We start from the raw sequence: 13,478 nt of genomic DNA, 5'->3' as shown, positions 1-13,478 counted from the left end.
ATGATACTTTGGCATACAGGGTTCAAGTATAAAACCAAACAGAGCAGGAATTACAAAAGAGACGATTTGTGACATAATATTAAATACATCAGTCCAGAAGTTCAACAGAGATGGACATGACCATAACATATGAACATAGGTGGTTTGTTCCAGTTCTAGTCCTGGATCTGCAGCAGGTCTCAGTCTTGTGTAGTGTGGTGTCTACAAAATCACCTCATGTTATAATGTTCCTTCAACAAAAATATAGCTGAAGAGGTTTAAGATGTCATCCATGCACGTTTGCGTAATCTAGCGATTTCTCCCAAACCCACTTCGGACCCTTCTTATGGTTAGCTGTAAAATTTTGTCCATTGTTCAGTTCTTCATAAATATACAAAAGCATAATAAGGCTGTACAGAAGAACTTGACAAATCTGATGTGATGTGCAGTAGTTTCATTAGTGGGGCGCACACTGATTGTTGTGACAGCGCTCTGAAGGGGGAGTGAGGGAGGAGAGATTCAGACCTCATCAAAAACAAAAGTGAAAATTATAAAACATGTTAATACGCTGTTTTCGACTAAAATAGCTTTTTCTATACAATATAAGGTAACATGACAATATAAATAGTTTATGTGTTAGCCTACAGAAGTAAAATTTAAGCAATAGCCTCTTCATAGCAACTCTAGCTCTCATTTATACCTGTGTGTTGAAGATAAACGTATACATATCCAATCAAATCCAGTCAAAATTATTTGTATAGCACATTTAAAACAGCCAAAGCTTTCCAAAGTACTAAACAGTAAAATAAAACATACAATAGACAAATCAACCAGAATAATAATAAAAATAATAATAATAATAACAGCAAGGTGCAAAGGCGTCTCTTCCTAACTCTAGGCAAATGCCAGGGAGAAAAGGTGCGTATACATACATATATACACGTAATCTTTGTATACCAACTAAAGCTGATGAGTTGATTTGTGTATTTATGAACACAGCCTTAGTCTTTTGTTGTGGCAAATAGATCCACTTACAAAATTTATTTAAAAACTGTGGAAACGGCTTGATCTATAACAAAATGAAATTATTCTGTTTATTGTTTTTTGTTTCTTGAATATTACCACATGGCCTTTCGTTCTGATCAGTACAAGATTATTCTCAAACTATTCGGGAAATGGCCTATTTACGTGATTTCTTTTCAGTTTTGATACTCGTTTTGACTGAATTTGAACTGAGATCAAGATTCTGTCATTTCTAATTGCCAATAATCAGCTTGAGTCTTTTTAATGTCAGTGAAAGTTTGCGGTTTGGAGCAGATTTCAGACTTAGAAGGAAGAATGTTGTCTATTGTTTATATTTTAAATGTCAATTATTTAAAATATATTTTTTTTTATATTCAGGAAATTAATACTGAAGCAGTGTTTTAGTTTATAATAAGAAAAAATAAGGAAAACAATTATGATTTGAGTATATTTTGCCCAGTTCTACCTATATTTAGCCTCCTCTCTCTTCGCTCCGTGCTTCAGCCTGGAGACTTTTCGGTGGCATTCAGGAGGTAATATCCGACTGACAGAGGTGTGTTTGCTTTGCAGATTACCCAAGAGCACTACATCCTGGCATCGCAGTCTCTCCACCTGCCCCGGCCTGGCTGTGAGGGGAACGGTTGCGAGGGGGGCGGTCCGGGCGTGGTGTACGGCTGGAGGAAGAGGGGGCTCTACTTCTTCCTGCTCCTCCTCCTCGTCACTATGATCGTCAACCTGGCGCTCACCGTGTGGATCCTCAAGGTCATGAACTTCTCTATGGTGAGTGCAAAGAAAGAAGAAACATATCACTTCTTTTAGCTAGTGAAGCATGCCAAGGTCTTTAAAGGAGCACTGCGTAATTTTATTGCTGTGCCTGAAATGTTCTGTAACGTGGCATTAAGTCGATCTAAATGAATGAAATGAACAGACAGGTGATGCTTACTGGTCAGATTGGTGGATAGGGCGATCTCTCTCACAGTAAGAATGCAGGTTTTTCAAGGTATTTTTTTAAACTAATGAACAAAACCAACTGTATATATTTAATGCCTTATTGTGCAGTGGTGGAGTTTGCAATTTGGGGGCCCTAGGAGAACTTGAGTTTGGGGCCCTCACTATAATGCACCATTTATTTATTTATTTTTTTAAATATATTTATGTCTGTTTTTCTCCATTGTTCTTGAGACATGCATATCTCTATTTATTTGAATTATGGTGGACTGGAAACTTGTCTTACTATTATTACTTTTTATTTATTTTTCTTATCATTATTACATTTTTGTTTACATCTCTTATATATGATTTTTTTTTCTTTTTTCGTATGATTATTATTTAAAAGTAAACTACTGTCCTTTAATGTCATATTGAGAGAAAATTAAATTGCTCTGAGGCCTCGGTCATTATTGACTCTGGGTGCAATTGGTTGGGAGCCCCTCCAGGTTTGGGGCCCTGAACAGCTGCCCACTTTTGCCTAAAGGTAGTGCCGCCTCTGTTACTGTGGAACATTCAAGGCAAAGCAATAACATTTTCATGGAGACAAGGTAAAGAAACCTCCACTAGAAAATGTAGTACAGTTGAATATGGCTTTTCAAATTCCACTTTGACCATTGAATGCTGCTGTTGTGTCATTGGGCAAGACGCTTCTCCCTCTATGCATAAATGTGGTGTGTGCAGTAAAAGAGTAAAGCATTATAAAAGATTTAGCATAAATGTTAATTTTTGCATCTCATGGTACAATATTTATTGCAATATTTTAGTGGCAAATATAAATATACATAAGACACATTTCTGCTTTTAAAATAACTTGACAAGATTTTGGTGTGAATTATTACTGTCATAATGCCAAGAATTCAAGTAAAAAACATATATCTTCATGTTGTGTGCATTGAAATGAATCATGGGATATGTAGTTCCCTATGTTTATAAGCTGTTACTACTATAAAACCATGTATTTAAGCAAAACAACTTGTGATTCGATCTATTGTGACAGCCCACGATATTATTGTGAGACTTTTGACGATACAAAACCACAATATTTTGGTGATTGTTACATCCCTGTTAATTTTGTATTATTGTACTGTCATTGTAGAAGACTTGGTTGGTACATATAGAGAGAAGACGGTGGAGAACCCTGTAGAGGTTCATCATTTTGAAATTAGCATTTTTTAACTGAACAGAAATTATTATATTCTAATTATAGGTTTTAGACTATTATTACATTATGGTATTGTAGTATAACTGCAGTCCGTACCCTGTAATCACGCAGTGGGGAGTCCTGTTTTAATTTCGCTCTTACTTTGAATTGCCAATTTCATTTAGTTTTGCTGGATTTGTGCACTGGAACGAAAAAAATATGTGGGATGTTTTAATAGGATTTTTTTATTCATGAAAGGAGTATAGGCGGCACTGGGCGGCACGGGTAAACAAAGTGAACAAACAACATAAAAAAACAGAAAAATCACATCAGCAATTTTAATAAACCCCAAAAAGCAAAGGAAGAAAATGGCTTTCAACCAGCTCTGTCAACAAAGTGACACGTTCACAAAAAAAAAAAAAAAAAATAGATTGCCTTTTAGCATTCTCATAACTTATTTGACAATTACTTTTGTCAATTCAAGTAATTTTGGGAAAGCAATTAAAATAACTTTGCCCTGATGAAGACTTGAGTTGAAAAGCATTGGTGTATGTAAAGCATATTTCAAAAACAGTGAACTGAATGCCTCAGATTAAAATAAATTTGTGGTACATTTTCTAATTTTGATTTTAGTTAATTAAGAAAATGTATTAGTAGAAGTACAAAATCCTTTTAACAACTTACAATAACATTATTCTCACATATTTAATTTTAACACAAAACTATTAACTATTATCACATGTACTTCTGTTATTAAGGGTTGTTGTTAGTTGTCATGTTATTACACTGTTCAGGATCAGTTTGTGGTCCATTAATGTTGTTATTCGTGGTATTATGTAGTTGAAAAAAAAACTTAATCTGTATGAAATGTGTATCTTCACTTGAGTAATGTGCGATATGTAGGTCAAGTATTTTCTTAATCTCAGCCAAAATTGGTTGACCTTAATACAAACTCACAAGGCGTGAAGTGCACAGTAGCCCAACATTTCGCTCACTGCACACTTTCTCTCTCTCTCTCTCTGTGTATCTCTCTTTTTCTCCCCCCTCCCCCTCTCTGTCTCCTTCTCTCCATCTCTCTCTCTGTCTCTCTCTCTATTCCCCCCTCTATCTCCCTGTCACTTTCTGTCTGTATCTCTCTGTCTCTCCCTCCTCCCTCCCGCTCTCTCTCTCTCTCTCTCTCTACCTGTTTTTCTTTCTCTCTTGCCCTCTCTCTGTCTGTCTCTCTCTCTCTCTCCTTCCCCCTCTCTTTCTCTCTCTCTCTCTCTCTGTATCTCCTTCCTACCTCTCTCTCTTTCTTTCTCTCTCTTTTTGTCTGTATCTCTGTCTCTCTCTACACCCCCTCTCTGTCTCCCTCTCTTTCTCTGTCTCTCTCTGTTTGTCTCTCTCTCTCTGCTTCTTTCTCTGTCTCTCTCTCTCTCTCTCTGACTCTCTCTCTTTCTGGCTGGATCTGTCTATCTCTCTCTCCTCCCCCTGCCTGACTCCTTCTCTCCCTCTCTATGTCTCTCTATTTCTCTTTCTGTCTCTCCCTCTCTCTGACTCTTTCTTTCTCTCTGTCTGCATCTCTCTGTTTCTCCCTCCTCCGTCTCTCACTGTCTCTTTCTTTCTCTCTCTCTTTCTGGCTATATCACTCTGTCTCTCTCTCTCCTCCCCCTCTCTGTCTCCTTCTCTCTCTCTGTCTATTTCTCTTTCTCTCTTGCCCTCTCTCTGTCTCTCCCTCCTCCCTCCCTCTCTCTCTGTCTCTCTCTCTCTTTCTGTCTGTACCTCTCTGTCTCTCCCTCTTACCTCTTTCTCTGTCTGTCTCTCTCCCTCCCCCTCTCTTTCCCTCTCTCTCTCTGTATCTCCCTCCTCCCTCTCTCACAGTGTCTCTTTTTCTTTCTCTCTTTCTGTCTGTATCTCTCCTCCCTCTCTCTTTCTTTCTGTCTATATCTCTGTCTCTCCCTCCTCCCTCTCTCTCAGTCCCTCTCTCTGTTTCTCTTTCTTTTTTGTAAGATTTTAAGTCATAAGTGATATAATAAATGTATTGTTAAAAGTCAAAGTCTCTCTCTCCCTCTTTCTGTCTGTATCTCTGTCTCACCCTCATCTCTCTCTTTGTGTCTCTCTCTCAGTTTCTCTTTCTCTCTTGCCCTCTCTCTCTCTCTGTCTGTCTCTCTCCGCCCCCCTCTCTCTCCCTCTCCTTCTCTCTCTTTCGCTATGTCTCTCTTTCGCTCTGTGTGTCTCTGAGTCTGTCTCTGAGTCTGTCTCTCTTACACCCCCGTCTCTTTCTCTTTCTCCCTCAGTTTCTCTCTCTTTCTCTCAGCTTGGATAAAGAATTAGGGAAAACTAGCGCGCTGCCATGACACCCAAAGTCTTTATCTATAGCGAAGGAGAGTCTCTGTGACATATTCCACAACAATACACACAGTTTAGCACTTTGTCAACAAACTCCGGCTGGCAGCTCCCCCCTCTCTCTGACGAATGTGTCCCCGGACGCTTACTATCTCTCCTCTGCTCTCCGGGATCCATCAGTCTGTGTCAGGAGTAAAGATGCTATCAGTGCCTCTGGTGTTGTGCCACAAAATGTACCCCGTTATTCTGTGTCTCCCCGGACCACGGTTGGCTCCGCTCCACCTATAGGCTGTCAAAGTCTATTAAAGAGTTGTGCGGTTCTTTGCTTTATAGTTTATGGATTAGAAGAGATAAAATAGCTGGAGTTATTAGGACCGTTGCCATAGCGATGAACAATTTTAAAAGCCCAGTATTAGTCGTAGCTTTTTTTGGGTTTATGTTATAATGTTGTGTCCTCATCAAAAACCTACCTGGAGTTGTGTTTTGTTTCATTCACACATGTTTACCCCACAAACCCTGTATATTTACACTGACTTCTCTCAAATGGAAGACACATCGACATACAATATCGATATATTGTATTGCTCAATGTGATGATATAGTATCGATATCTTGGACTGCTGTATCAATATATCGGCAAGAGTATTTTTGGTATATTTTACAAAATTATTTTGTTACAGCGCTCAAGTTTTGTTGCTTGTTTAGCGGAAGGATTTCATTTATGCGACACATTTGACAATTTCACTTTTATTATGATTTAAATGTTTGCGTTTCATGTTCACTTTGCACAAGAAGTGGTTTAACAAAGACTTTTAGTATCATAGCCAAGATTTAGCCTTTATTTTTATTGAACCGCATTGAATCGATTTGAAATATATCGTATCGAATCGAAAATGCGCTGTATCGAGGTATGTATCACATCGGCAATTTCTTAATGATACCCAGCCTTACTCCCCAGTGTAAATACACCTTCATGAGAATCATTATTATTTCAGCCCTGGAATTTCCCATCTTTACTGAACAAAAGGTAAAAGGAGCTGTTAACTTGAAAACTACTGCTTCATGACATCACAAGGTGGAACAGAGGATTCTGAGCTTGGAAGATGTAGACAACCTAATAATGCACTGTTACTCAAACATGCGTAAATGAAACGAAATACAACTTCAGCTTTGTTTTTAAGGAATTAACAACATACTAATATGGCTTAAAGTTTAGAAGAGTAATTTTTGCATAATATAAGACACTTAAATAAAAATATATATCTTTTTATTGGGGAAAATGTCCTCAAAAGCTATATATATAACAGGTACCTGAAAACAATACATAATGCTAGTTTGTATTATTTAAAATCATTGCAAATTGGTCTTAAAGGGACAGTCTGGAATTTTGGACATAGGACCTCATTTCCTAGTGAGCCAGAGTGTTGGAGACGTGTGGAAACACTTTTTTAAATATTCCATCCAGTCCTGGTATTTGCAGAGGTCACTGGTGCTAGGCTAGTGTATGTCAATGGCCATAGTTATCCTGCCACTAAAAACAGCGACCAAAATTCCAGACTGTCCCTTTAAGATAATCCTCCAACTCTCGCCCTGACCAAATATTGAGTTTATAACTTTTTCCTGAATATCTTGCATTTAATATTTTACTGCTAATACCTTGAAAGCAGACATTCTTACTGTGAAGGAGCTCACCTCTCCATGGATATGACCTTCAGCTTTCCCCTGATAGAGAAGTTTAATGCCAAACACCATCTTCGCGGACACATGCCGATGGTAGGCTCTCCTCCGGAAAAGCTACATAGTTTAACTTTAAGATTTGGAGATGGGTTAAAGGTTTCATCCTCTGCTCCTGACACATTTCCCCATCTGGACTGATACTTCAACCATTGCCTACATTACAACAAATACTGCATTGTTCCCAAATTGTGTCTGAAGAATGAATAGACTTAAATTGAACAATATGCTGTCCACAGTTATAATTTCCCTGATGCACAGATGCAGACATTGCGATAAAAAAATTATGTTTGAAGCTTACGCCAACTGATTAAATTGTTTCAAGCTTTACACTGGACTTGTCAATACCATAATTAGTATTGCAATATTGCCTTTAATCCTAATGGAGTGGACTTCTTTGATGTCTATAGAGTACCATAGCGTAAGTCTTGTTTGATGTTCTATATAGAAAGCCATAGCATTAGAGTAGATTATTGGAGTAAAAGGTACAAATGAGACAATATAGATCACACAGACTTTGGAGTGTACAAGAGGATAACATGAAAGAAATGGTCAGGGATATCATTAGTCTTAGAACTTTGAAGTGAATGCGGCCTGAAAGCTAAATGGGATCTTTCTATTGCGTCCGACTCTTGAAACAATGAAATAAAAGTGTATTGTATAGTAAAAGCTGGGGTCATTTCATATCAGGATGCCAGACGCGCAACCGCGGCCAAGGAGAGCCAGACTCACCTAACTCTGCAAGATGAATTAGATCTAAATATTTCACTTTTTCTTTCACTATCATGGACACAAGCTTTTGTATTACTTTTTGGAAATATTTGAGTAATGTTATTCACTTCCATCACTTAGAAACAATTTGACCAGTCATTTTTACAGAGATTAAGGTGCATGCCTTGACTTTCGGACCAGATTTTCCAACACAACAACAACACAACATTCATGACAAAACACCACCCACAAGACCATGTTCATGACAAAACACCACCTACAAATCCACCTTCATGACAAAACACCACTTACAGCACCACATTCAGAACAAAACACCACCTACAAGACCACGTTCATGACAAACACCACCTACAACACCACGTTCACAAACCATGTTCATGACAAAAGACCTCTTACAAGACCACGTTCATGACAAAACACCTCTTACAAGACCACGTTCATGACAAAACACCTCTTACAAGACCACGTTCATGACAAAACACCTCTTACAAGACCACGTTCATGATAAAACACCACCTACAAGACCACGTTCATGACAAAACACCACCTACAAGACCACGTTCATGACAAAACTCCACCTACAAGACCACGTTCACAAAACACCACCTACAAGACCACGTTCATACAACAAAAACCACGTTCATGACAAAACACCTCTTACAAGACCACGTCATGACATGACAAACAAAACACCTCTTACAAGACCACGTTCATGACAAAACACCACCTACAAGACCTTCATGACAAACTCCACCTACAAGACCACGTTCATGACAAAACACCTACAAACCACATTCATGACAAAACACCTCTTACAAGACCACGTTCATGATAAAACTCCACCTACAAGACCACGTTCATGACAAAACACCACCTACAACACCACGTTCATGACAAAACACCTCTTACAAGACCACGTTCATGACAAAACACCACCTACAAGACCACGTTCATGACAAAACACCACTTACAACACTACATTCAGAACAAAACACGATCTACATGACAAAACACCACCTTTTCAGTCCAAATTAAAACAAAAAATTCCGCTAAAGGTTTTTGATTTAACTTTGCCGTTTATAAAGTCTGAGAAATGTATTTTAAATAATTATCTGTCTTGTGGTCATTAGCCTAGTAGCCCCAAGCAAGCTTTTAAAGATTCATCCGTCTTCTTATGCTTTATCTGGAGCGAGGCGAGTAGTCTGAGCATGAACTTCCACACTTCTGTTCCCAGGTCAGCCAAGAGACATAGTCCCTCCAGCATGTCCTGGGTCTTCCCTGGGACCTCCTTCTGAGTGTTTTTAATGATTTTTGGTATCAGTTAGAGATCGACTGATATGTTCTTGTTTGTTTTTCACTGAATAGAGAGAAACCGATGGCTGATAAGCTCTGCCAATAGTTTTGGGTCGATATGTAGGACCGATTTTAACCACAATCCTTTAACAGAGCTGTGTGGTCACATTTTGTGCAGCTATCTCTTCATTTTAAATTGTTAAAATAAAGCTTTGTGTTTATTTTTATGCAAGAGATCGACCAAAACAAAATATCGGCTGATGCTGGAGATCTGATTAAAGTTTAAATATCTGCCCAACGGATATATCGAGCTAGGGCTGCTGGGTTATGGAAAAACTCATTATCACGATTATTCTAATCAATACTGAAATCACGATTATTCAAATGATTATTTTTAATTACACGATGCACACTTTGTTATTGATAATTCACACAAAACTTTCAAATTGTAACTTAGAGCAGTTTTGCCATATATAAAACATAAAATGAATAAAATATACATTGAACATGAAATAAGGCATAGAAAAACATTAATGTATCCATAATAAACTATATATCCAGCTGTTCTACAATCTCTATATTGAAAAAATAAAATAAATATATATATAAAAAATATCTTCGTTTCAACTCGATTGTATGAGTTTGGAGATGGTTTGACACACAAATCGAAATCGCAATCAAAATTCAGTTAATTGCAATATTAATATGCGTATATTGACATCTATATTTATTTTAAGAACTTCATATCCAGATTTTATTTGAGAAAGTTTAGAATCGTTATTGTTCTTTGCATTCATTTGTCAGTGACTTTTTAAACTTTATAAACAGTTGTATTCGTCTTGGTCTCTCAAAACTGTCACCTGCAGTTCCAAACTCTATACATTTTCACTCAAATTCACAATTGTATTTACATAAGCAAAAATATGCACACCTTGAGATTTTCCTTAACAGAATTCTTATGTAAAACTGCTGATAACTTGTGAGCACGGTTATATAAAAAAAGTCAATGCCCAATTTCACTGTGAGTTCAGAAAGTCCCTACGGATTTGAATTTTACATATCATTTGAATAGCAGACATCTTTCAGGCCAATGCGGCTGTACTCGACCCACACAGACCCATCTTTTTCCTATTAGATGAAGCTATTTCCCTTTTGTAATTTCCATAGGTTCTCGATTCCAGTCTTCTGTCACATTATCTGCTCCTCTCCCCTCTCTCTCTGCCTCTCCGTATGCAGGATGTCAGTCTGTCATCGCTACGCCATGTCCAACTTCTCTCCCGTCAATCAGAGCTGCCCTGGCCACCATGTGCAGCTCAGAGAGGAACACTATGGCTAATGCTAATACTTTTCACACTCTATAAGGTCTTTTTTTCTTTTTTTTTTAGATTAAAGTGTCAATTTAGGTTTTTCAAGGGTTTCTAGTTGAGGTTGCACATTTTAAACACATCCAACATTTGGGAGAAGACTGAAATATGAACTTATCACCTATAAAAGAATCACAATCTTTTGAACATGGTTATAATTATAATATTAAAGTGGAACTAAACACTAATTACACTTTGAAAAATGTGTATATGGTGTTTAAGTAGTATTATCTAATCTGGTTAAAAACATCTACAAACTAAGTGTGTGCTGGAATACCGGCTTGAACGTCCCCTTGGCTTGAAAGTCCCAGCTCGAGCGTCCCATTCTCTTGGCTTGAACGTCCCCCTCCTCATTCTCGCCGGCCTTTAGTCGGCCGTGTCATGCATTGTGATGTATTGAGTTAGAAAATCAGCATTCTGTATCATAATAAAATGAAATGTGAATGTAGTGAGACCAAATATCGGGTCTTTTTTATGTCATTTTACTGATCTTCCCGAAGCTGCGCACATTTTTTCAACCTGTAATATCAATATAATCCTCATTTGCTTGCAGAAGTTTACTATGAAATTGTATTTTAAATAATTTTTCTTGTTCCCCATGTCCTATAGCATCTGTAACTGTTGATTGTGAAAGAAATATTAATTATTTCCTTACCTGCTGCCATAATTTGTAAGCAGCGGAACATAAGAAACTTAAAAAGCTACAGAATTTGTTAAAAAAAATCATTCAGAATCACTTTTAGGAAAGTCTTAACTGTGTCTTTCATTGAAATATGTCAGATAAAATCCTGAAATAGTTGTGGCACATTTATTGAGAAGACAGGAGTTTCTGAGGCAGTGTGTCTCACTGGTGGACTATTCCACAGGAGTAATTTTACACACTGTATTTACTCAATTTGTGTGTGGTTGAGACCACATCATTTTTGCATGTTTTGTTTGTATGTATGAACAAATGTGTTGAGATATATTGTAACTTACGTGTGTACGATACAATATATATATAAAATGGAAAAAAATATATATATTTCTATGTATATAACTTAACTAACTTTCATAAAGGGTACAATTCAGGGGGACTTTCCAGCTTCCCGTGTGCTGCCTTCAGTGGCATCTGCAATTTCCAGTAGTTGGTGACATCACACAAGACTCATTACAGATACCTAGCTACAGGGGCAGTTTGAGAAGTGGATAATTGTTCAACCAATCACACTGTTCCTTTACCTCCAGAACCCGCCCCCTCCACTCCCCTCACTATCCCTTTAGTCCTCCTTTTGGCTGCTCTATTGAAATACTTTAACTACGTGCATAGCAGGATTTTCACATAAAAAAATATTGTGTTGTTTACAGAAGACAGTCTATTACTACAAATTATTGCAGCCTTTGCCATTTCATAATTGAGCCAATTCAAATAAATTTTGATTGGATTGCCGTAAAGTTGAGTAAACGATACAAGATATACGACAGCCAACAAAACGTCCTCTACAAAGTTATAATATTCTTTGTCACTGAATAAAACACTGTTAATTAGACGTCTACAAACATGTTCTGAAAGGCATGTGATTCTTGTATTAGTTTTTATCAAATGTTACAGCATGTACTAAAAAAATTACAATATGAAAAGCAAAAAAAAAAACCCAAAATACTAAATGAATCAAAATCTGAACAAATGTCACACCTTACATATTTTCAGTCTAGGTTGATGTTAATGTGGTGCTTGTGTTTTTGTGTTGCAGGACGGGATGGGCAGCCTGAAGTTGAACCAGGATGGCATCCGGGTGGAGGGGAAATCCGAGTTTCTGTCTCCTCTTTATGTGAATGAGATCCAGTCCAGAGGGGTAAGTGTGTGTGACGGCATCACTATCAGTTTCCCTTTAATACAGGAGAGTTTGGTGGTCTAATTTTCTCCACCTTCAAGTTGTTTTTTTGCTTATTGAACTTTCATAATATCCTACAAAGTAACTGTGCTTATTAAAACAGCTATTTAAAGGTGAATTAGAGGCACAAGTCACATTTTTACTCAAGCAAATTTTAAATAAAGAAATGCATTCAAATATGGATTATCTGTGCACCAGCAGAATTAGGGATGCACTGACCTGATACTGGTATCAGGCTTCGATATTGAAAAATTTGCTGGATCAGATATCAGTTCATTTAAGATACTGGTTGAAACTGTAAACTGATGCATTAAGGCTAGGAGTGTAACGATATCCAAGTCTCACGATATGATATTTTCACGATATACACGATCATATCATCTCACGGTACGATATTTATTGTGATATTTTGTGGAGGCTAATAAACTGTGAATATGCTACTTTTTCCTCTGAAAATGCCTTGACAAGATTTAATCCAAAGACCTAAGACTTAAAAGTGCTTAGAACTTGTTGTCTGCACTGAAATAGAGCAAAGGATCATGGTCTATGTAGTTCTCTCTTTGTTTTTTTTTTAGCTATTGCTGCACCATAACTCTTAATTTAAGCAACGAGACTTGTAATTTGATATATTGTGATCCACGATGTGTCCACGATATTATTGTGAGAACTTTGACGATACGATATCATGATATTTTGGTTATTGTTACATCCCTAAATAAGACGATTTACTGGTTGTAGTTGGCCCAAAAAGTCTCATAATGTTTGTTGTAGTGTAGTTACTTGAGATATTTAACAGGTACATAACACATGTGGATCACAACTGTCTTATTTTATTTATATATTTAGTTAATAAATGCTGTTTTCAGTCTCTGCACTAGTATCATTTAATATCGACTATCAGCAGATACTTAAAGCCACAGTGTCAGAACTGAAAAAGCTGGATCAGTGCATCCCTAAGCAGAGTGTATGGGAAACATTACTTATTATAAACCTGCGCGGAAAGATGAATTCTCACAATATCTG

General features: G+C 37.3%; 1 protein-coding gene across 1 annotated transcript in view; it reads left to right on the top strand.

Moving 5' to 3' along the window:
• The first annotated feature begins 1,104 nt into the window (after positions 1-1,104).
• Positions 1,105-13,478, top strand: part of LOC110170748 (zeta-sarcoglycan-like) — a 63,032-nt gene continuing 50,658 nt past the window's right edge. The window contains exons 1-3 of the mRNA XM_055156823.1: positions 1,105-1,124; positions 1,554-1,782; positions 12,315-12,416. Of these exons, the coding sequence (XP_055012798.1) occupies positions 1,105-1,124; positions 1,554-1,782; positions 12,315-12,416 (351 nt within the window). The remainder of the gene's footprint in view (positions 1,125-1,553; positions 1,783-12,314; positions 12,417-13,478) is intronic.

Source organism: Boleophthalmus pectinirostris, unplaced genomic scaffold, assembly GCF_026225935.1.
Source record: "Boleophthalmus pectinirostris isolate CB_2022bp ecotype Guang Dong unplaced genomic scaffold, ASM2622593v1 HiC_scaffold_20, whole genome shotgun sequence".
NCBI lineage: Eukaryota > Metazoa > Chordata > Actinopteri > Gobiiformes > Gobiidae > Boleophthalmus > Boleophthalmus pectinirostris.
This window is presented reverse-complemented; position numbering and strand designations above follow the sequence as displayed.